The 23,246-nt window shown below is 33.7% G+C and overlaps 2 protein-coding genes across 4 annotated transcripts in view; both read left to right on the top strand.

Moving 5' to 3' along the window:
* The first annotated feature begins 7,806 nt into the window (after positions 1-7,806).
* Positions 7,807-10,012, top strand: LOC108745363. Its single transcript, XM_018481484.1, has 2 exons — positions 7,807-8,719; positions 9,879-10,012. Exons 1-2 carry the CDS (start codon positions 7,807-7,809, stop codon positions 10,010-10,012), a joined length of 1,047 nt encoding a protein of 348 aa, XP_018336986.1.
* Positions 10,013-14,187: 4,175 nt separating this feature from the next.
* Positions 14,188-23,246, top strand: part of LOC108745376 (uncharacterized protein CG4449) — a 13,904-nt gene continuing 4,845 nt past the window's right edge. The window contains exons 1-4 of one of the 3 annotated variants that reach the window (XM_018481512.1): positions 14,188-14,368; positions 14,882-14,969; positions 15,316-15,364; positions 17,032-17,164. In XM_018481512.1, the coding sequence (XP_018337014.1) occupies positions 14,900-14,969; positions 15,316-15,364; positions 17,032-17,164 (252 nt within the window). In that variant the 5' untranslated portion in view covers positions 14,188-14,368; positions 14,882-14,899. Of the gene's footprint in view, positions 14,369-14,881; positions 14,970-15,315; positions 15,365-17,031; positions 17,228-23,246 lie in introns of those variants that run through there. The other 2 variants (XM_018481511.1, XM_018481513.1) reach the window with 2 other exon arrangements.

Here is a 23,246-nt window from a genome sequence, read left to right as displayed (position 1 = left end):
TTTAAGATCGATACATTTTTGCATACGCTCGAACCAATTTTCGAAGCATTTTTTCCACTCTAAGGCTGTAACCTCAGATATCAGTGTACAAAATGTTTCAACAACTTCTTCAGGCGACTCAAATCACCACGCATCTTATTTTTAATGTTTGGGAACAAAAAGAAGTCATTAGGTGATAAATCAGGTGAATACGGACAATGAGTCATCAATTCGACATTATTACTGGATAAAAAATCAATGGTTTGACGTGCTGTGTGACAGCTGGCGTTGTCATGATGAAGGATGATGCGACGATTTCGGTTTGTTCTACGCAATTCATTTATGACTTCTGGCAAATAAATTGTTGTATACCAATCAGTATTTACAGTCCTTCGATCCTCTAAACCCACGGTTGTCACATGTCCGGTATAACCGAAGAAACAAGCAATCATTTGCTTGCCAGTACTGCGTGAACGAACAACTTTTGTTGATTTCGGTTCATTTTGAAATACCCAGTGGATTGTTGTTTACTTTCGAGCTCATACGAATAGATCCATGTTTCGTCCCCCACTAACAATGTTGTATACCAAGTTCGACCGACCTCGGTTGAATTTCTTGAATATTTCTTTGCTCCATTTAACACGAGCCTGTTTTTGAGCTTCGGTCAAATTATGTGGGATTCAACGACTGCAAAGTTTCCGTACGCTCAAGTGATCATGCAAATCGTATGTATTGCTTTCATGTCAATGCCTAAGGATGCCTGAATCTCGCGGTATGTTATATGCCGGTCTCGCTCAATTATTTCACGCACAGCATCAACATTAGTGGCAACAATAGACGTGGATGGACGACCTTCACGGAATTCATCGCTAAGAAAGGTACATCCACGCTGGAATTCGGCAAACCAATTATAAACAGTCCTATTGGATGGTGCTTCATCTCCAAAAGCCAAATGAAATCGATCGATGCATTGTTTCGGAGTTAGATTACATTTGTAATCGTAAAAAATCATTGCCCGAAAATTTTCTTGCAAAATTTCCATTTTCTTTCAAAATAACTTCTTTTAAAATACTATGCAAACAAAACTAGTTGACTTGGATACAAACTATCAATTGAATTATAGGTTAAAAACGTCTAATTTTACGGATATAATAGTAGCAGAATGTTGGTGCCACTGGAAGTACTAGATTGCAGAAACTTTTCTAGCGGCCTACGTTAAGAGTATCATTTTGTAAGGAGTGAAGGGAGGAGAGGTAAGGATAATGACGGTTTTATAATAGAGAAAAGGAACGATTGGAAGCTTCAAGGAGATAGGCTAAGACAAGAGGAAAAGGAAGGTATAAGTACGGATTTAGTAATAAATAAGGAAAGAGTAAGGGTTATCTCGGTTTATGGGGAATAAGGGGAAACAAATTTAGAGAAAAAGATGGAAAGATGTATAAGGGAAGGAGAAGTAAAAAATTTAATCGTAGGATTTGAACATAAGAATAGGGGAACTAGGAGAAATGGAAATAGAGGGGGAAGGACAGATCCCAAAAACAAAAGGAAAAGAATGATCCCAAAAACTCAAGCAGGTTTATAGGGAAGCCCTGCAGGATAGGATGTTTTAAAAGATTTTTAGAGGAAAAGAAATTAGAACTCTGTACAGATAAACTAAGTATTGTAATTAAGGTATTGTAACAGGAGAGGAAGAGAGAAAATGGAAACATGGAAATAGGGTAAAAAGGAGATAAAAGTGGTGCAGGAATTTAAGTATTTAGGCTTTACTTTAAATAGATGGGGTAACTATAAAGATCACATTAAGTAGAAAGGATAACCTGGCAGCAAGAAAGGTATGGAGTTTAGGCGACAGAATGTGCAGAAATTTTAGGAGAAGATGGATCTTATTTAAATATTTGGTGCAAAGTGTGGCTTATGAGGTAGAAATATGGGGATGGGAGGAAAAAGAGGAATTAGAAAAGCTTATGAGGGATTATATAAGATGAATGTTTACTCTGTGGATTTCTGCATCTCAAGGTATTTAATTATGAAAGAGTTTCATATGAATAAACTCAGAGTAGGATGGGGAATAGCAAGGAGATTTGAGCATAAAATAAAATCAAGAAGGGTAGGAAATTTGACAAACGCGAGTTGGGAAGAAAAGAAGAGGAATGGCTGGGGGGATGTATACAACCGACAAGAAAGGATGAAATATTACAATAGGAATGGATAGGGTGTAGAGAAGCAAGAGAAGTGATATATAGGGAGGAAGGCTTTGAGGATCAATTAATGAACAGGGAAAGGAAGGTGCAAAGACAGTGGGACGACTGTAAAATTTACAAGGCAAGGTACAACGAAAGATATAAGGAAATAGAGATAAACAGCAGAGTTTCGGAGTATTTGAGGAAAGATAACTTAGGGGAAGGGAAAAAGAAGAGAAGAGGTGAGAGCCTTGTTCAAATTAAGATGTAGGAACTTGGAGGAAGGTAATAAATATTGGGGTAGAAGAGCATAGGAAAAAGTGTATATTTTGTGATAATGGAAAAGATAATTTAGAGCACTATGTAGAGGAATTTCCGGAAATAAGAGACAGGTTTACTATATTAGGAAAAGAAAAGGAAGAGATCTTAAGGAGATTGTATGATAAGGATTTAGATGAGATAAAAGGGGAAATAATAAGGAAATTATGGAAAGAGAGGGAAGAAGCAAAAAGAGAGGAGATGAGAAAGGAATCAAAAGAGAACATGGAGGAAATGTAGAGGTAGAGTGATAGTATGTAAAGAAAAGCAAAATAAATAAGGAGAATTAATGAGTAAGTAAGATATAAATAGGAAATAATAATAGGCACTGATAAGACTATGATTTAGAATTTTATAAATTTATTAAATGAGATTATATAACATTAAAATTAGATATAACTCTAAGAAAAAAGCGGAGAAAGCGAAAAGAAATAAAGTAGGTAAAAATGCGAATTCAGAGAATTTAATCAGAAAAGTAGGAAAGTAAAGGGATAAGCTTAAAAATTATTATAATAATACATGTGTGATAGCATTTTGTATGAGAGAGTGAATGAGTATTCATGTAAACCAAGTCCCCTTCTTGACTGTATATGCTGAAGTGTAATAAATTCTATTCTATTCTATTCTATTATTAATTTAATTGGTCAATATCTAGTAATCATTACTCACTTTTATAATTTTCACCTTATTTCAAAATGTACAATCGAGCCCCTATAGTTTGATTTGATTAAAGTTGTAGCGACAATAGGCGATAATCGCTATAATTTGAATTTATTTTATCAAAATGAATTTATTTTATCAAACCATGCAATTCTCGTTTTGCACAGTGATCCTCCAAAATCTTCTTTTTTTGTATGTTTTTCTATCTGCAGACATAATTGCAACAAATGTTGCACTAAACAGTTGTTTCTTTCTAACCTCTTCTTGCTTTTTTATAATTTCTAAACATTTCTTTTGCCATTCATGGTATTCCCGTATATATTTAACAGTGCGACTATATTATTCACTATACTTGGCAGAGTAAAGAACATTACGATTTGGAGCAAAAAGTATTGTAACGAAAGTCAATCGTAATGTTTGTAATCGCTATTTTTCATCGCGCATCTTTAAGATGCCTTTTTATGCTGATGCTCGAAACTCATTTTCGGCGTAAAAATACGTCACCATTCTTGGTTGACGCTAGCGTTAAAGAAGTAAGTTGAATTTGTCAATAGCGTTTTCCACTGGGAAGACTGGTGCAGCACTAGTGCCGTGCTAGGTTAAATTAAAACTGCATTAGGGTAGTAATAGTATAGGTTTAGTGCGATTCAATGGAACATATCATAAGATATCCATTTTTATTAACATCCATTTTACTCATAAGGCTGCTTTTTCATGTTGATGCTCGATGCTCATTTTTAGCGTCAAAACAGATCACATGATCAAAATTAATGCTTAATATTCGTCAATTTTGATCACGTGATCTGTTTTAATGCTCAAATCGGGTGTCGAGCGTCAGCATAAATATGTAGCATAATACTCCCAAAAATATATATAATTATTGTGGTGGCACCCGCTTGTCCAAACGCAAGTTGCGCCACTCATGCGTCCAGTCAACTCAGCCAATCGTAACATTGATTCCACCAGACAAGCGATGCGTAGGCACAACCGGCAGTCGCAAACTTGCCAACAATAGAGAAGTAAGAAGGAAGAAGCTGTCATTAGTAACATACTTACCTTCTTTCTTTGTGTACGTGTCGCGGCTCGATCCACGCATAAGAATATCTGAAAGAAAGTGATATTAGCTTGTATCGTATTAATATATACTTACCTTAGAGACCATTGTACGTTGAATTAAAATAAATCTGTTGTGTTAGTTATATGATAAGCGATAGATAGTTTATATGATAAGCGCTGTGATTCGTCATTCATCTCTTTTCCGCTATACTATGTTTAAATTCAAATTATTTATTTTACAATATTCGGATTTATTTATTTATTTGAAACATTTTTTAAAATTAAATTTTTATATTCCATGAGTTTTAAACGTCAAAATGTCATTGCGTAGCTATTAATAGAAACATTGAAACTAACAATGTCATTGTTATACCATTAATTACAATAATGTAATATCATATTATAACACAATATCATGTAAGATTTCAGTTCGTAATGTCCGTTCTTCCATGCCCGGCACAGGGACGTCGCCAATGAAGTACGTTGGCAAGCATGGCCGACCAAGCGCGACGGATTCATATCAGGAATGGACGAGGACCTCAATTCAGAGAAACTGTAATCCTTTGTCCACGAATATGTTTATTCTGTTCTTGTTATAACCTTAAGTTAACGAAACGCAAAAATGGAGCAGACTGCTCCTCATAAACGACTTAACTCGTCTCTTGTTATTTTTGAACTCTCTTCGGCTCGTTCCGCTCGCATGCTCCGAAGTATCCATGCATACGCAGATCGCTCATAAACCTGCCTGTCAAACGCTAATTGGCTCCGTATGGGCCTTTGCGACAGTAAAGTTCTCCACCTATGCAGTGGTCACAGGAATTTTCTTATAATCATGCCCTTAGTACAAATACAACCTCAATTTCAACTTACACTGGGTATTAATCATGAAACTTTATCCCTAGGATGGAAAGTAAAAAGAAAAAATTTTTAATGACCAAAGAGAAACTTGAGAGAGAACATGACGGGCTAATATCTGTAATCGCAAAATGCTTCCGCGCACTACTGCCTTCTGACAAAGTGGATGTAAACTACGTAGCAAAGTCCACTTTTCTTAGGATACATTGTCCACTTTTCAAGGTTGGAGATGATAAATCGATATTTGATTTATATAATCGCGTTACATGTAGCAAATGATATGAATCAAATATCGATTTATCATTCAGCTTTGAAAAATGGACGACGTACCCTAAGAAAAGTGGACGTTGCTATGTAGTTCACATCTACTTTGTCAGAGGGCAGTAGTGCGCGGCAGCATTTTGCGGTTACAGATTTCGTGTCCTCTCTCAGGTTTCTCTCTGATTAAACACTGAACTGGTTTTCACAGTGGAACCACATAATTGCATTTAGTGCGCACCAATGTTGCATCAGTTTTCCTAGAGGAAAATGCTGTTAGGCCGGTGTTATGTCCGGGTGAGGACGTGAGGTAGCACGGACAAGCGATATGTCCCGGCAAATTCGAATTAGGATTACAATTGTTATTTTTTAGTTAGAGATGACGAAAATGAGTCCGTAGGCCGAGCAGAAACTTACGGAGCCTCTTCTCGATAATAATTAAAGCTTAGATAATTTAGTTAATGTTGACTTGATGTTAATGTAATAGTCATAAAACATGAAAGGTAAAATAACGTTAGGTTGGTTGACAAACTAGCAACATACTTTTAATTTGTCGAAATGATAGATGACACTGATCAAGAATGATTAAGGGGAAAGGGGATATCGCTTTCGATACAACTTATTAAAGTAAATTAAAATAGCTGTAAGGTAAAATAATTATTATATTAAATAAGTCTAATAATAATGGCGGAACATGAAATGACAGTATGTGTGAAAATATGTATAAATTGCATATCTTTATTTAATAATGGATAGTTAACATGGGCTATGATAATTGAGCATTAGAAAGATTTAGCTGATACATTAAATGAATATAATGAAATAATTCATCTCCATCTACAATCTGATATAATTGGAATAGTAAATATAACGCAGTAATGTAGACGTAGTAATATAATTCAAGCAAATTCTAAAATATCTGAATGTTTTAATATCAAGATCTATTAATATTATTATTTAATATTCAGTACTAAATAAAAGAATGGATAGTAGGTTATCAAGAATAATAAAGTATATGTATATAATGTATATAATATGTGTATATTTGTATTGGGAGTATAAATAAGTTTCCGCCGTTTGACAAACAATGGCGCTACCAGTATGTTATAGTTAAAATTGTCAGCTGTAAAACGTCATATCGTAAAGTTGGACATCTGAAGAACATAACCTTGAAATATTAGCGATTTTGCATCAGCATCTTACATCTTTTTTCGTGCGAAAATGTCGAGTTTTGAGCCGAATAAGCATCATTTGCGGGAGCTTTTGATTTACTTTTTAAATTTGAAGAAATCTGCAGCTGAGGCGCATCGATTGCTTGTAGCATATGGTGAGGCTGCCTTAAGAGAGAAGTTGCCGTGAGTGGTTTCAAAAGTTTAAGAACGGTGAATTTGACGTTGAAGACAAAGAACGTAGCGGAAGGCCGAAAGTGTACGAAGACGCGGAATTGGAAGCATTAGTGGATGAAGATTCGTGCCAAACGCAAGAAGCACTTGCACTTACATTAGGAGTGACTCAACCAGCAATTTCACATCGCTTAAAATCGTTGGGAATGATTCAAAAGCAAGGAAATTGGGTTCCATATGAACTGAAGCCGAGAAACGTTGAACGCCGATTTTTCACATGTGAAATGCTGCTTGCCAGGCATAAACGAAAGGGTTTTTTGCACCGTGTAGTCACTGGTGATGAAAAATGGATTTACTACGATAACCCAAAGAAGAAGAAATCATGGGGACCACCTGGCCATGCTTCAACATCGACAGCCAAGCCGAACATTCATGGGAAAAAGCTCATGTTGTGTATTTGGTGGGATCAGCTAGGTGTCGTTTATTATGAGTTGCTCAAACCGAACGAAACCATTACTGGGGCTCTCTACCGAACACAATTGATGAGATTGAGCCGAGCACTCAAGAAAAAACGCACTCACTACTACTCCAGACACAACAAAATTATTCTTCTGCATGATAATGCTCGTCCACATGTTGCGGCGCCGGTCAAAACCTACTTGGAAACATTCAATTGGGAAGTTTTACCCCACCCGTCGTACGAGTATTCACAGACATTGCTCCTTCTGATTACTACCTGTTTCCATCGATGGCGCATGGCCTGTCTGAGCAACACTTCATATGAAGATACCAAAAATTAGGTCGATTCGTGGATAGCTTCAAAAGATGAAGCGTTTTTCCGACGCGGTATCCGTATGCTGCCAGAAAGATGGGAAAAAGTAGTGGCTAGCGATGGACAATACTTCGAATAAAACATTAGGTACCGTTCTTTCACAATAAATGCCCAATTTTTGATAAAAAAAACCGGCGGAAACTTATTTATACTCCTAATAACAAAACTGAATAAATATAAAAAAAAAATGTATTAATATTGTAAGAGAGACGTAAATTTTTATCATAATAGGATCTAGTATAATCCGAGATAATAAGCGCAGAAATATAATAATAATAGAGTATTATATATAATATTACGATATAATAAAATATTTTACTACATAATGTTTACGCTGGCGGATAAGGGCAACGTCACTGTGGCCATGGATAGGGACGTTTACAGAGACAGGATGACCGAGTTATTGGGGGACTCAGACACGTATGTCCCGATCAAAAGAGATCCGACCAAAAAGCTTACATCAGCCTTGAGGTCTATGCTCACTGGGTGGAGGACCAGAGGTCACATCAAGGATTCTGAGTACAAAGCTTTGTATTGCAGTGACGGTTCTCTCCCGAGGGCTTATGGGCTGCCAAAGATTCACAAGCCTGATTGTCCTCTTAGAATTATAGTGTCATCGGTGGTCAGTCCGCTACATGCTTTGGCTACGTTTTTACACAAGAAATTATTTAAAACCATTCCGAGAGCTGTCAGTTTTATGAGAAACAGTTTTGAACTGGTTGAGAGGCTGAGGGATGTGCACTTTACGGGGACACATGAGTTGACGTCTTTGGACGTTACCTCTCTGTTGACGAACGTGCCAACGGATGTAGCGATCGACTGCGTTAACGAACATTGGCCGGCGGTTTCTGGGGATTGCTCTCTACCCAAGAAAGAATTTTTGGGAGCGATACGGGTTGTCCTGGACTCTTCGTTTTTTGTCTTTGACAATGTTTTCTACAGGCAGAGCTTTGACACTCCCATGGGCTCTCCAATATCACCGGTGATAGCGGACTTAGTGTTGAGGAGATTGGAGACGGTGTCCTTGATGTCTGTGAATTTGGACATTCTATTCTATTATAGATACGTTGACGACATATGCACTGCGTTGCCCCCCTCTCAGATCGACGCGTTATTAGAAAGATTTAATGCATTCCATCCGCGCCTACAGTTTACCGTAGAGAGAGGCGGAAAAACGATCAATTTCTTGGACGTCACTGTGTCTGTCAACAATAATCGCTTTAATTTCGATTGGTACCGTAAGCCAACGTTTTCAGGTAGATTTTTAAACTTTCACTCTAATCATCCATTGACGCAGAAAAAAGGCACCATCTTTTCATTAGTCGACAGAGCCTTTTTATTATCTGATGTTAGGTTTCACACAAAAAATTTAACCTCCATCATTGACATTTTACTTCTGAATGACTACCCACTAGACTTTATTTTTGACTCCATCAATCATAGGATCAAAAATTTGATTAGAAATAGACATAGATTACACGATACCGCGACTGACATTGACTTAACTAATAAGTCTACCTCTTGGCTTACGGTGCCTTTCATTCCGCTTCATACGGAGAAACTTAGATCTTTGAATAAAAGCAAAAGTAATATCAGGGTGGCCTTCCGCAGTCCTAACAAAATGGGCAAATACATAAGAGTCCAGAAGGATCCGTGTCCCAGTACATCGAAAAGCAACGTTGTTTATAAAATTTTATGTAATGATTGTGACGCTTCTTACGAGGGTCGTTCGAAAAGTCCGTGCAAAGTCACTGCTGATGGCACTACTGGCGCGTATCAAGGTTAGATTTAGTTAGTAGCATCTCTTGGAGGAACACACACCAAGTTACAGCCAGATCGGTCTATTTGTTTGTGTTTGGCATTCATTTGAATCGAGGAAGTCGAGGGGGGTTTGTTTCTGCAATCACGTCCTCGTTTCCATAAAATCTTTTTCCCGCCAGCCATTTCTTCATATTGGGGAACAAATAGTAGTCCGAGGGAGCCAAGTCTGGAGAATAGGGGGGATGTGAGACGAGTTGGAACCCTAATTCCATTAATTTTGCGACCACAACTGCTGAGGTGTGAGCTGGTGCGTTATTGAAAATCACTCGACTTCCTCGATTCAAATGAATGCCAAACACAAACAAATAGACCGATCTGGCTGTAACTTGGTGTGTGTTCCTCCAAGAGATGCTACTAACTAAATCTAACCTTGATACGCCGTAGTGCCATCAGCAGTGACTTTGCACGGACTTTTCGAACGACCCTCGTACATTGAACAGACGGGCAGGCAATTAAAAACCAGGATTGCCGAACATCGTAATCATATTAGACATAAAGCTTCTGCCCGCTCTGTCATCACCGATCATAGGTTGAGTCACAATCACGATTTTCAATGGAACAATGTTCTGATATTAGACGAGGAGCCTTCGTATAGAAAACGTTTGATTTCGGAGATGCTACATATTAAAAAACAGAAGAACAGTCTTAATTTGCAGACTGACACCGAGGGTCTTAATAAGGCATATCTGCCGATTATAAACAAAGTCTGACTTTCGATCCTGTCGACCCGTCTCCTCTCTCAGTGCGTCGCGTGCCGTTTTAGCGAGCGATCGGTGTCACGTGCGATGTTGACATGTCTGACTTGGACGATTACATCCCTATCATTGTCATGGGTTTTCACACCTGTCATGCATTGCGGCGATTCTCATTTCCTGTTCGGATGCGTTAGTGAGTGAGCACTTGGCTTTTTATCTGCGACGTGTTTAGTTTTTAAGTTTTTAAGTTTCTTAGTTTACTTGTTTCTTATGAGTTCCCTTCCTTTTCCGTTTTTCAGTTAGCACTTGACTATGTTTCTTAACATCGGTTTTGATTGCCCCATCGCATATAAAGGGTGTCCCAAAATTAACGCAAGATTTGAATTTGCCGCCATTTGTGCAATAAAGTGTTGGCAACCCAAAAAAAAAAACAATTTAACAGCTGACAGTTTAGGGTTAGTGAGAATGGAGCGTTACACAATAGAACAACGTGTGTTCATTATTGAACAATATTTCAAAAATTTCGAGCAAAATCATCCTAAGCGATGAAGCACATTTTTACTTTGATGGCTTTGTTAATCGCCAAAATTGCCGCTTTTGGGGTACGGAGAACCCACATGTGATTGTCGAAAAACAAATGCACAACGTGTCACTGTTTGGTGTGGATTTTGGGCTGGAGGCATCATTGGACCATACTTTTTTGAAAATGAGGCTGGTCAAGCAGTGACTGTTACTGGTGCTCGATATCGCTACATGATAACACAGTTCTTTCTGCCGAAATTGGATGATATTGATGTGGCCAATATGTGGTTTCAACAAGACGAGCTGTATGCCACATGCCATACAGCTCGTGAAACAATTCAGTTACTGCATGAGACGTTTCCAGGTCGTGTACTCTCTCGTTTAGGTGATCAGAATTGGCCCCCTAGATCGTGTGATTTAACACCATTAGATTTCTTTTTATGGGGTTATTTGAAATCACAGGTCTATGTCAACAAGCCCACAACCACCCGTGCATTAAAGGAGGAGATTCAACGCTGCATCAACGAAATTCAGCCACATTTATGCAAAATGGTCATGGAAAATTTCGACAAACGAGTGCGTATGTGCATGCAAAGCCGTGGAGGCCATTTGCCCGATGTGTTATTCCACAAATAACCCTATCCTATGTACTTTATGATTCAATAAAAAAATAACAATCAAAAGACTAAAAACTGTGTTTTCTATTTAATTCAAATCTTGCGTTAATTTTGGGACACCCTTTACAACATTAAGCTACGTCGAGATCCATCACATTTGCTGATTTCCGCTGCCGATTTATTATTATTTTTTTTGTTTTATTCTTGTATGTCTTTTATATTATATTCTTTTTACATCTGAGGAGGGTTCAATCCAGCAGCCAAAACTTGTTTTGTTTTATATTTTAATATACGCCGTTGTACTTTTTATTTTATTTCATGTATCTATGACTATTATCTTTAATTATATATATTATGCGACGACTCTTTTTCGCCATTTATTTTGTTTATTTTGTTTATACATAAAGAGTCTTTACACCGCTGTTATTTTATATATATATATATATTTAAATAGTTTAGATATACTAAAGTGACTTAAAAAAAACGCTATTTCGTTAGATTGAATAATGAAAGGAAACTTTCACTAAGAGATGACAAATGTGATTTAGATATACTTAATAGTAAAGATATAATGATTATTGTCTTATAATATACTTAAAATATATTATTATATATTATTTGTTAACATTTCTTATACGCTCTTCAACATTCCGCAAAGAATGCATGGAGCGTACTGATACACTTCCTAAACATTTTATTCATTAGTACTTCATCTATGCTTCCTAAACGTTCGGCAAAAAGTACACGGAGCATTCAAATACGCTTTGTGTACGCTTCCAGGATATAGAGATAAAAAAATTTATTTTAAAACGGAGTCATTGAGCTGTGAATGTAAACGAAGCGCCGATGAGTAGTATGCAGCACCGCCACCAGAGGGATTTAAATAGAACTAACTTCTCAAATTTAAAAAACCGCACAGACTAGGATAAAAGACGTAGCATTGAAAGATTTTTCAGTTGTGTTCTAACAAAATAATTTTTTGAAGTGAGCCCCTAGGGCTCCAAGAAGAAAGCATAGCACTTTTTTTTTTATATTTTTATCGAATTAATGAAATATATTTTCAAATATCATTTGCTTACCAAGCACCTCGATTACATTTCATTCATGTTCGTCTAAGAACTCGACGATGCTCCGTTTACGTTCTCTAAACTGCCTAATCATGCTCCGTTTTACATTCAACGAACATTCTGCCCGTGCTTGCCGAAGAACTTATCTATACTTTTATATATGTTCTTTACCGTTTAGTTGACGCTTTCTGTAAGTTCCATGTTCCAATTTTCGCTTCTTACGGGTTTCATCTACGTTTCTTTTACTCCCTTCCTACACTTTCTTTATTCTAATTGACACTCGTTTTACGTTTTATTTTCATGAAATTATCGCAAATAATAATATATAATAATTTAATAATGTATTGAGCGATCATAAAGAAAAGTCTGTATAAATAAAATAGGAAATAAAAATAAAAATAATTAGAGTTAAATATGGTAAAATAACACAAAATAAATTTTTTATTGATAAGAAATTTGTATTTATTTATTTATTGATAATTATTTAGAATACGAGCATCACTACGAAATGTGATAAAAATATACTCATTCGATATGTTTTCACTCAAAATGAAAGAATCTGGTAGAAAAACATGGTGATGTGCTTCATGAAGCAAATTATTAAATGTAGAGATGGGCTACATTCAAAAACATTACCTGAGTATCATTCTATTTTTGTGTTTAACATTGAATAATAATAAGATAATACACGGGGACTCGAATGACATTTACATTATACGCAGCTCTAATAAATATTTAGACAAAGAAAATTCGTTTTCCCCTAACCTGAATAGACGCTTAAGGAGGTATTCTACTTTGTTGAGTAAAAAAAAATCGATTTTTTTTTTTTTACATTTCTTCAATCCTTGTAGTAGAATCCTTCTGTAGAATATCTATGTAAAGTTTTATATAAAAATTTGAAATATTAACGAAATTATAACAATTATTCTGCGCAGCTGTCAGCGCGCAAAATAAGGCCCTGCGTACAATAGAAGAAATAAGGCCCTGTGCACAATAGAAGGAATAAGGAATTAGAAATAAAGAATAAATGATTTCAATTTATCAGAAACCGTGTATTTCGATGTATCCGATTTCTGATAGATTAAAATTATTTAATCTTTATTCTTAATTTCTTCTATTGTGCGCAGGGCCTAAAGCTCATGGCACATACAAAAACGTAAGGTCATAACACGTAAACAGTAAGGAAATCGTAAGATTGGATTCGCTACTGGTCTTATGGTCTCCATCGTGATTGGGCAATTTGCTTATTGATTACGTCTTACAATCTTACGTTTTTGCATGTGTCATTAGTTGTAGTTTTCTGAACACGGTCATCGGTAGGAAAGGACTTCTTTACTGTTGGTAGTGTTCTTTTTTCCCACACTAGTCGCTATATTCTTTTGTTATAGCAGGCAATTTCTAAGGCCGGAATCAGACTATGCATTGAAGATTAAGATTAAAGATTAAAGATTAAAATTTCACTAATGAGGACAAAGAAGTTTTGGCTCCTTTTGTTCAGGGGAATTCACTAGAATTTTTATAATTTAATTGATCAATACCTAATAATCTTTGCTCACTTTTATAATTTTCACCTCATTCAAGATACACAATCGACCCCTTTTGGTCAAACTTTAGTCTTTCAATCTTCAAGGCATAGTCTGATTCCGGTCTAAGGTGCTCCGCACAATAAAAGGAACAGAGTATAAAAATTTCAACCTATCAGAAACTGTGTATTCCAATACACAATACATAATTTTTGATAGGTTAAAATTTTTGTTCTCTGTACTCTATTCCTTTTATTGTGCGGAATTTCTTAAGGCTTAAACACAATAGGCACAGGCAACAGAGAATAACGAGTTGTCCAATCAGAGCTTTGGGATATAATATCGGACTTACACACCAGAGCTCTGATTGGACGGCTCACTATTCCCTATTGCTTGTGTCTATTGTGTTTAAGCCTTTACATCATGGTTAATATGACACAAATAGCATTGATGGCGCGCTCCCCGAACGCAGCCTCAGTTTCAACTATTCACAGCTGTTGGTTTCTGTTGTGTACTCTGGTATATTCTACAAAAGAGTAGTTGAGTGTGGAATAAAAATTGGCCATATCGCTGAGGAGGATTGGGTGTTCCGTACACGAGGCTGCAGAAGTTAATTCGATCAAACACTCGATAAATTGTAAAGTAAGTTGAGTTTGTATTAAGTTAAACATTTATCTTAATATATATATTATAAGAACCAAGTGTTAAATGAAAAATAAAGTAGATATTTTTCAAGTTTTTAGGTTTTAGATTTTTATTATTCCTTTCTATTTTGCACAGCTGATTATTGTGCTTATGTTTGATTTCGAGGTTATACTTGTTGACGTTACTTTTTTTTTTACAAGAATGGACATTTTATCTTTAAATAATTACTCTTTTAGTTTGCATTAAATTACGTAAAACGCAATTTATTTTAATATTATGATTGGCAAGCGACAAATGAGTAATAAAAAATAATTTTCACGTTTTATGGTTTGTCGTTCCTTTTCATTTTGTATAGTTAATTATTATACGCTAAGTTTGACTTTACATCAAGATTACGTATATTTGATGGATAACGCGACATTATTTTGAGATTTTTTACAAGACTGAACATTTTATTGTCTTGCAATATAATATAACATCCGAAATGAATTATATTATATTATATTTCAGGGGAATCATACAAGTATAATGTATAAAATAACAGATAGTTCTTCGGATGAAGATGATCCATATACAAATTCTGTTGCTCGATTAAGAGGTAACACTTTCTCTTTTTATGACAGTTATGTTAATTTATAATTGGAACATATGAGTCCAGATGATCCAAAGAGACTAAATAGTAACGTAATTTGGAATAATTTCATGTATCATAATCTCATTTTTCAATTCAAATTTGAAAAGTCCTTAAAAAAGTAAAACTAATAACAAAATACCTTAGCAGGTTGCAATTAAAAAACCCATATATTCTTTTAGCATAAAAAAAGATGTATTCCTGTTACTGGTTATGAAAACCAAGTATATATTGTAGAAATAAAAGCAATTCTGCAATGTATTTTGATATTTGAAAATAATTCTTACAATTAAACACAATATTTTGTTTTTAGCATTGAAAAAACAACGCTTTGAGAAAGTGGAACTTTCTCTTAAGGAGAGGTACTTATTATATAAATCATGATTATTTAAAATATTGTATTAATTACAGAATAGTAATATTTTTACATTACATATGGAATAATATCTATATAATTATTAAAAATAATAAAGAAATATGTTTATAAATTAAAATCAAATATATATGATATACAGGAATATGAAAGCCAAACAAAGTCTAAATGCTGAATAATATTTATAAAAATAAGTATCAGTTATATAAATTTACAAATGTTTTAACTTTAGGTCATCTGTGTGTTAATTATTAAATTGTAAAATTAAAACCATAATTAAAGTGTCAAGGGTTAAGAGTGCAACAGCAAGTTGATCTATGCTAATGTTTCAATTTATATATAAGTACAAACAAACGTTTCGACCATTACATTCAGGTCATTTTGAATGTTAATATTATACATGATATAAGATAAAAAGAACGTTTATGAGATCTATATATTAAAATATTTAATTTTTTATCACATTTAGATATAATATCTTACTATAAAATCTGTGTAATCTTCCTCTCGCATCGTCGAATGAATTCCAGTTAACAATATGTATTTCTTGAACGCAAATGCAGCATTAAAATGTCATGTTTTTGGTAAAAATAGTAATATGTCATCAATAAAAATTTAGTTGCTACTATGTGTCTCTTGACAAATTTTAAGTCGAAGTAGCCATTAGTTTTTTTAAGTGTGGTTCGTACTGAACGCTAGTATCCAATTATAAAAATATTATACAATTTGAAATGTTCTGAATTTAACTTTGTTATATTATATTGATTTCAAATTTTTTATGCTCAAAAACTGAACATTATGAGTATCGAGCAATTTAAAAAATATCTATAAATTAAAAAAATGTATTTTATACCTTCAACAATTTTATAACAAGTTATCTATGTAAGTTGTAAGCTAGAGGTTCTAGTCTACACATTGCATCTCAAATCTACAGAAATATAATGGATAATTTAAAAAAGTATTTAAAGTATGGAATATTTTTTAAATTGCTCGATACTCATAATATTCAGATTTTGCGCATAAAAAATTTGTTCTTTTTAGTATCTTATATATATCATGTATATTAACATTCAAAATGACCTGAATGTATTGGTCGAAACGTTTGTTCGTTTATGTATAAATCGAAACATTAGCATAGATCAACTTGCTGTTGTACTCTTAATCCTTGACACTTTAATTATTGTTTTTGTACAATTGAGCGATAATTACATTAATTAATTGTAAAGTTAAAATTGTTAAAATATTCGGAACAGTAATTAATAAAAAAATTATATTTAAATTTTGTTTAAAAAACATTTTATGATTAAAAATTTATTCAGAGCAGAATCTGTTTTTTTTTTTTAATGAAATATTGATTACGAAATGTTTTTTTAAATAGAGATTAAAATACAAATTGTTTTAATGATTGATATTTTTAATATTTTAACAAATTTTAATTTTGTACTTTAACGGTTAAGGGGATGCTGAATACTGTTTGTAAAAATAAATATCATTTATACAAATACGCAAACGTTTTAACTCAATCTAAGATTAAAATATTTGCATATTTGTACGAACGATACTCATTTTTATACAAATTATTCATTTAAATTTTGCTCGATTTTCATGTTCCTTTGTTTATCGTATTGTATAATATTTTATTTATTTTACTTTCAGCATTGCGCCGAAAACAAACTGTGAAGACATGAACGGTAAAGATATAAAGGATGAAATAAATAATGAAATAAATAATGAAAACATATATTATGATGAAATAAATAATGATGGAATACAAACGCGAAGCATGACGGTAAGAGATAGAAGGATTAGAAAAAGTATTACTAGAGCTGTTGGTAGGCGAATTAGGAGAAGGGTTAGTAAAGTAATTTTTTTAATATTTTTTTAAAACGTACGCGCTCACACATACACACACACACACATACACACGCGCGCGCGCCCACACACACACACACACACTGGGTGTCCGGTAAATTTTGACAAAGTGCTCGTGTGTAGATAGAACGAATTAAATTGAGTCTTCTACCATTTTGCAATTTCCGCAATAGTTAACAAAATATTAATTACAAAATATTAAATCGCTGAATATTGGTTTTCAATAATTTTTCGCTCAAATGTTATCAACTTTACAGAAAAACAGCGAGAGACAAAACTTGTTTATTTTCTTCTCATAAAGTTCTGAGAATTTTTTAATACCGTATTTTCTCATGTTGATAAAAATAGTTGCCAGTAAGAAAACGCAGTAGTAAAAAGTTAATAAAAATTTATGAAAAAATTCTTGGAGTTCTATGAGAAGAAAACAAACAATTTTTGTCTCTTGCAGTTTTTCTGGAAAGTTAATAGTATTTGAGAAAAAAAATTATTGAAGACCAATATTCGGCAATTTTTAGTAATTAATATTTTGTTAACAAATACGAAAATTGCAAAATGGTAGAGGACTTTTCGACAGTTTGGTCACTATCTAAACGAGCGCTTTGTCAAAATTTACTGGACACGCTGTATATACAGGGTGTATATATAGGGTGTCTGAGACCACCTATACACCCCTTTTATCTCGAAAACTAAGCATTTTAGGAAAAAGTGTTTCAGATAAAAGTTGCAGGGTTTCAAAAGGCTATTTACTGGCGTAATAAGTTTGACTTTGGGTGGCGTCAAGGTTAGGACAAGGTCACATCGATTTTTTAAAATGGTAATTCCCCCCTCCCCTATTTTCCCCCTATTTTTTATTACATATTCTTATAGCACACCTCGAGAGCTTTCCAAAACATTAAAATAAAGTTATTTTTTTTTTAGGGTACTTTTGGAGTTATAAAAGCTTGAAAGTTATAGTACCGCCAGCATTAGCATTACATAAGGTGTCCGATCAATGGATGAAACCTCTTGAATGTTGTTCAGGATCATGACCTGGATAACATTTGTTGAGATCAAGATCATTAGAGATTGTACCTCTTATTTTCATTTTTGCACTAAAGATTCTCATTTGTACGTAAAAATGAAAATAAAAAGGACAATCTTCAGTAACCTTGATCTCAACAAATGTTATTTAGGACATGATTCTGAACATTCAAGAGGTTTTAGCCGTCAGTCAGACACCTTATGTAATGCTAATGCCGACGATATTGTAACAAGCATTATAACTCGTAAAGTATTTTATAAAAATATATTTTATTATAGTATTTTGGGAAGCTCTCGAGATGTGCTATAAGAATATGCAATGAAAAGTAGGAGATTCCACTTAAAAAATTCAAAGTGACATTGCTCTGATTTTGATGACACCAAGGTCGATCAAATCACTGAATAGATCATTTAGAACCCTACAACTTTTGTCTGAAACATTTTTTTACAAAATGCTCTTTCCAAGATAAAAGGGCGGTCTCAGACATCTTGTATGTACAAAGTGTCCTATTTTAAATAATGCATTAAGATTTCTCGAAAACTGTAGATATGGGAAAATGACATGATTTCAAACAAACGTTGTATGGTTTGGAGGAGGATATAAGAAGATATCATTGATTTGACCTTGGGTGGCGTCGCCAAGGTCAGATCAAGGTCACATCGATTTTTTTTAATGAAACACCCTATTTTTGATGGCAGAATCTAATAGCTGATGTAGAGATCTTTCCAAAACGCTATAAGAAAATATTTTTTTATTAAGTACTTTTTGAGTTATGATGCTTAAAAATCACAGTACGCCGGCATTAGCATTACCCAAGGTATCCGACTGACTGCTAAAACTTGAATGTTGTTCAAGATCATATCTTGGATATTATTTGTCAAGATCAAAACTATTGGAGGTTGTACTTCTTATTTTCATTTTTTAATTTTGCACGTACAAATGTATCTTTAGTGCAAAAATGAAAATAAGAGAAATAATCTTCAGTGGCCTTGATCTTGACAAATGTTATCCAGGACATGATCCCGAATAACAAGAGGTTTTAATCGTCAGACACCTTAGATAATGCTAATGCCGGTGGTACCAAGCATCATAACTCGGAAAGTACTCAATAAAAAAAAACTTTATTGGTGACGCCATCCAAAGAGTTAAACTAATAAGATCAGTAAATAGATCTTTTTGAACCCTACAACTTTTGTTTGAACAACTTTTTTCAATAATGCCGTGTTTCTGAGAATTTGTAACGCTTTGAACACCCTTTACTTTGAACACCCGGTATATATATTGTGTGTGTGTGTGCGCGCGCGCGTGCGCGCGTGCGTGCGTGCGTGCGTGCGTGCGTGTGTGTATATATATATAAATACAGAGTTGAAATGTTGCTTCATAAAAGTAACGCGTTACCGTTATTTAGAAAATAATTCGTCACTTTTTTTTCATCACGTTTTTTGTAATATTAAAGTAAGATGTTAGATTAAAAAATTACATTATTTTGTAATCAATATTAATTGTGAAAATGAATATGTAGCGACACGTGCGCGCGGCGTCGCCCTCAGTGTAGAGTTTCTGTTTGGCTTTCTCTACTCGTATATTTTTTTCCTCCGTCTTTTGTCACCGTAACTCGGTTTATCTTTTGTTTATTCCTCGAATCGGGTACGCCTGGAGCTTTTTCGAAACAAAGGAGGCTCGCGTGTGATGCGCGAGGAACCGCGCAAGAATCTCGAGAAGAGTCAGTCATATTTTACTTGTCGACTTGAATGCACCACGCTTTCGACTTCTGTCTAACGAATAAAGTACAAGTGTCCGCGCCAACCGAGTCACAGTTAATACCGAACCATTCCTTCACCCACAAATATTAAATCTTAAAATTCTAAACTAGCGTTAGAACAAGCTTTTCTTTATCTTAAACGAAACATATATCTAAATCTTCACTGTTTCTTTATATTAATAAGATTGGAATCATTATAATATTATTATTTTTTAATATATGCATATCTTTAGAATTGATTGTAATTTACAAACGCAAATTTTATTAAAACATTGTTTTTAAACATTAATGCCGTTATTACGAATGCATTTAAATATTTACTGCCAAAAATTTATCATTATACATATACAGGGTATTCGGGAAAGACCGAAACAATGCTTAAGAGAAGATTCCTGAGATTATTTTCATAAAAATCCTAATATCAAAATGTTGAAAAAATTTTTTGTCAATTTATCAAATATCAAGGTTGGATACTTAGTGACTAGTTGAAATGTAAAAAGTTAAAAAAAAGTTAAAAAGTTAATAACTTTTAACTTAATTTAGTTAATTTTAAATGCATTAATTTTTAACTTAATTTAGTTACTTTTAAACTTTAATTTATTAACTTTTTTTAAATTGAAAATTTTTCTATCATTCTTAATGCTAATATTTTTTTCTTATAAAGATTTTTAAACATTAGAGAATTAATTTAGAAAAAGGTTCAATGATTTTATGATTTTACTCTATAATAAAAGAATCACACTGGTAGCCAGTTTTTATTGACTCATTAGATTTTGTCAATTCCCACTTATGTTTGAATCACACTAATTTTAGGTATCACAAACATTATATTTCAGCAATATAAATATGAAATAAGCCTTAGATGAAGAATTGTTGTAGAACAGAGTTTTATATCTATCCGTTTTCTAAATTTTTACATATATTTTTTGTAACAAATATCTAGATATAGTCATAAACATGCATGAACAGTCGTTTCAGAAGTTAAAGAAAGTTAGATAAAGGTTAAAGAAAGAGAAATAATGCAAACATACCCTTCACTCTTTTTGGATTTTGACAAAAACATCTTATGGCATGACTCTTATTATATATAAGTAACTTATATGTGAATATAAAATTAAATTTGCCTAATAATCTATATTTGTAAGGGTTATTTAAAGTAATCTCATTTTAAGAAAAAGGACATACTAATTTCAAAATAAGAATTTTTTTCAAAATTAACTTTTTTAAACTTAAGTTAATTTAATCTGAACTTAATTTTATTAATTTTATAAGCCATTAACTTAATTTAGTTTAAAAGAAACATTAATTTACCAATCCTGCAAAGTATCAATAATTAGAAATAGCAATAATTTTATCTTTGCATCGTAATCTTTATATTGATACGTAGGCTGCTGGAAAAGTTTCTGCAATCTAATACTTCCAGTGGCACCAACGTTCTGCTATTATCATATCCGTAAAATTAGACGTTTTTAACCTATAATTCAATTGACAGTTTGTACCCAAGCCAACTAGTTTTGTTTGCATAGTATTTTAAAAGAGGTTATTTTGTAAGAAAATGGAAATTTCGTGTGAAAATTTTCGAGCAATGATTTTTTACGATTACAAATGTAATCTAATTCCGAAACAATGCATCGATCGACTTCATTTGGCTTTTGGAGATGAAGCATCATCCAATAGGACTGTTTATAATTGATTTGCCGAATTCCAGTGTGGACGTACCTTTCTTAGTGATGAATTCCGTGAAGGTCGTCCATCCACGTCTGTTGTTGCTACTAATGTTGATGCTGTGCGTGAAATGATTGAGTGAGACCGGCATATAACATATCGCGAGATTCAGGCATCCTTAGGCATTGACATGAAAGCAATACATACGATTTTGCATAATCATTTGAGCGTACGGAAACTTTGCAGTCGTTGGATCCCACACAATTTGACCGAAGCTCAAAAACAGGCTCGTGTTAAATGGAGCAAAGAAATGCTCAAGAAATTCAACCGAGGTCGGTCAAATTTGGTCTACAACATCATTACTGGGGACGAAACATGGATCTATTCGTATGAGCCCGAAAGTAAACAACAATCCACTGTTTGGGTATTTCAAAATGAACCGAAATCATCAAAAGTTGTTTGTTCATGCAGTGCTGCCAAGCAAATAATTGCTTGTTTCTTCGGATATACCGGACATGTGACAACCGTGGGTTTAGAGGATCGAAGAACTGTAAATACTGATTGGTACACAACAATTTGTTTGCCAGAAGTCATAAATGAATTACGTAGAACAAACCGAAATCGTCGCATCATCCTTCATCATGACAACGCCAGCTGTCACACAGCACGTCAAACCGTTGATTTTTTATCCAGTAATAATGTCGAATTGATGACTCATTGTCCATATTCACCTGATTTATCACCTAATGATTTCTTTTTGTTCCTAAACATTAAAAATAAGATGCGTGGTGAGCGATTTGAGTCGCCTGAAGCAGCTGTTGAAACACGTACACTGATTTCTGAGGTTACAGCCTTAGAGTGGAAAAAATGCTTCGGAAATTGGTTCAAGCGTATGCAAAAATGTATCGATCTTAAAGGTGAATACTTCGAAAAAGAATAAAGCTATTTACCGAATTTTACATGTTTTTTTTTCATATTGTTTGCAGAAACTTTTCCAGCAGCCTATGTGCTACACTAACAAGAAACAACAATTAGCTTTCTTTTAGCACTTTGCGTTATGTTACACTTAAATGCGTAAATTTTAGGCAGTATGATTGGCTAGCTTTGAATGTTTATAATTTAAAAACTATTTTAACCTTCGACATTTTGGTATTAGGATTTAAAAAAGAAATCTCAGAAATCTTCTCTTAAGGGTTTTTACTACCTTGTATACTATAGATTTTCAGTATTGGTAGTAACTATCGGAATGCAGCCTAAGCTATAAAATACAAAACATTTTTTGATATTTTTATTGTTAAATATTTCTAACCAATTAAAAATAATCGATGTGTTGAGTAGTTACAAAAATAATAAGGGATTAAAGTAATGATAAAAAGGTAACGGCTGAATTCGTAGAAATGTAACGATGTAATCATTATTGTTGTTATCCTTACAGACAAAAAAAAATAACGATCATTACTGAAGAAAATAATGAAAACGATAATAGTGTTACAAGAGTAACGCCTTCAATTCTGTATGAATGTATTATTTATCTTGAAAGCAAAAATTGAA

This window comes from Trachymyrmex septentrionalis, unplaced genomic scaffold (assembly GCF_001594115.1).
Source record: "Trachymyrmex septentrionalis isolate Tsep2-gDNA-1 unplaced genomic scaffold, Tsep1.0 scaffold139, whole genome shotgun sequence".
Taxonomy (NCBI): Eukaryota; Metazoa; Arthropoda; class Insecta; order Hymenoptera; family Formicidae; genus Trachymyrmex; species Trachymyrmex septentrionalis.
Note: the sequence above shows the minus strand (reverse complement) of the source record. Positions and strands in the feature narration are given on the sequence as shown.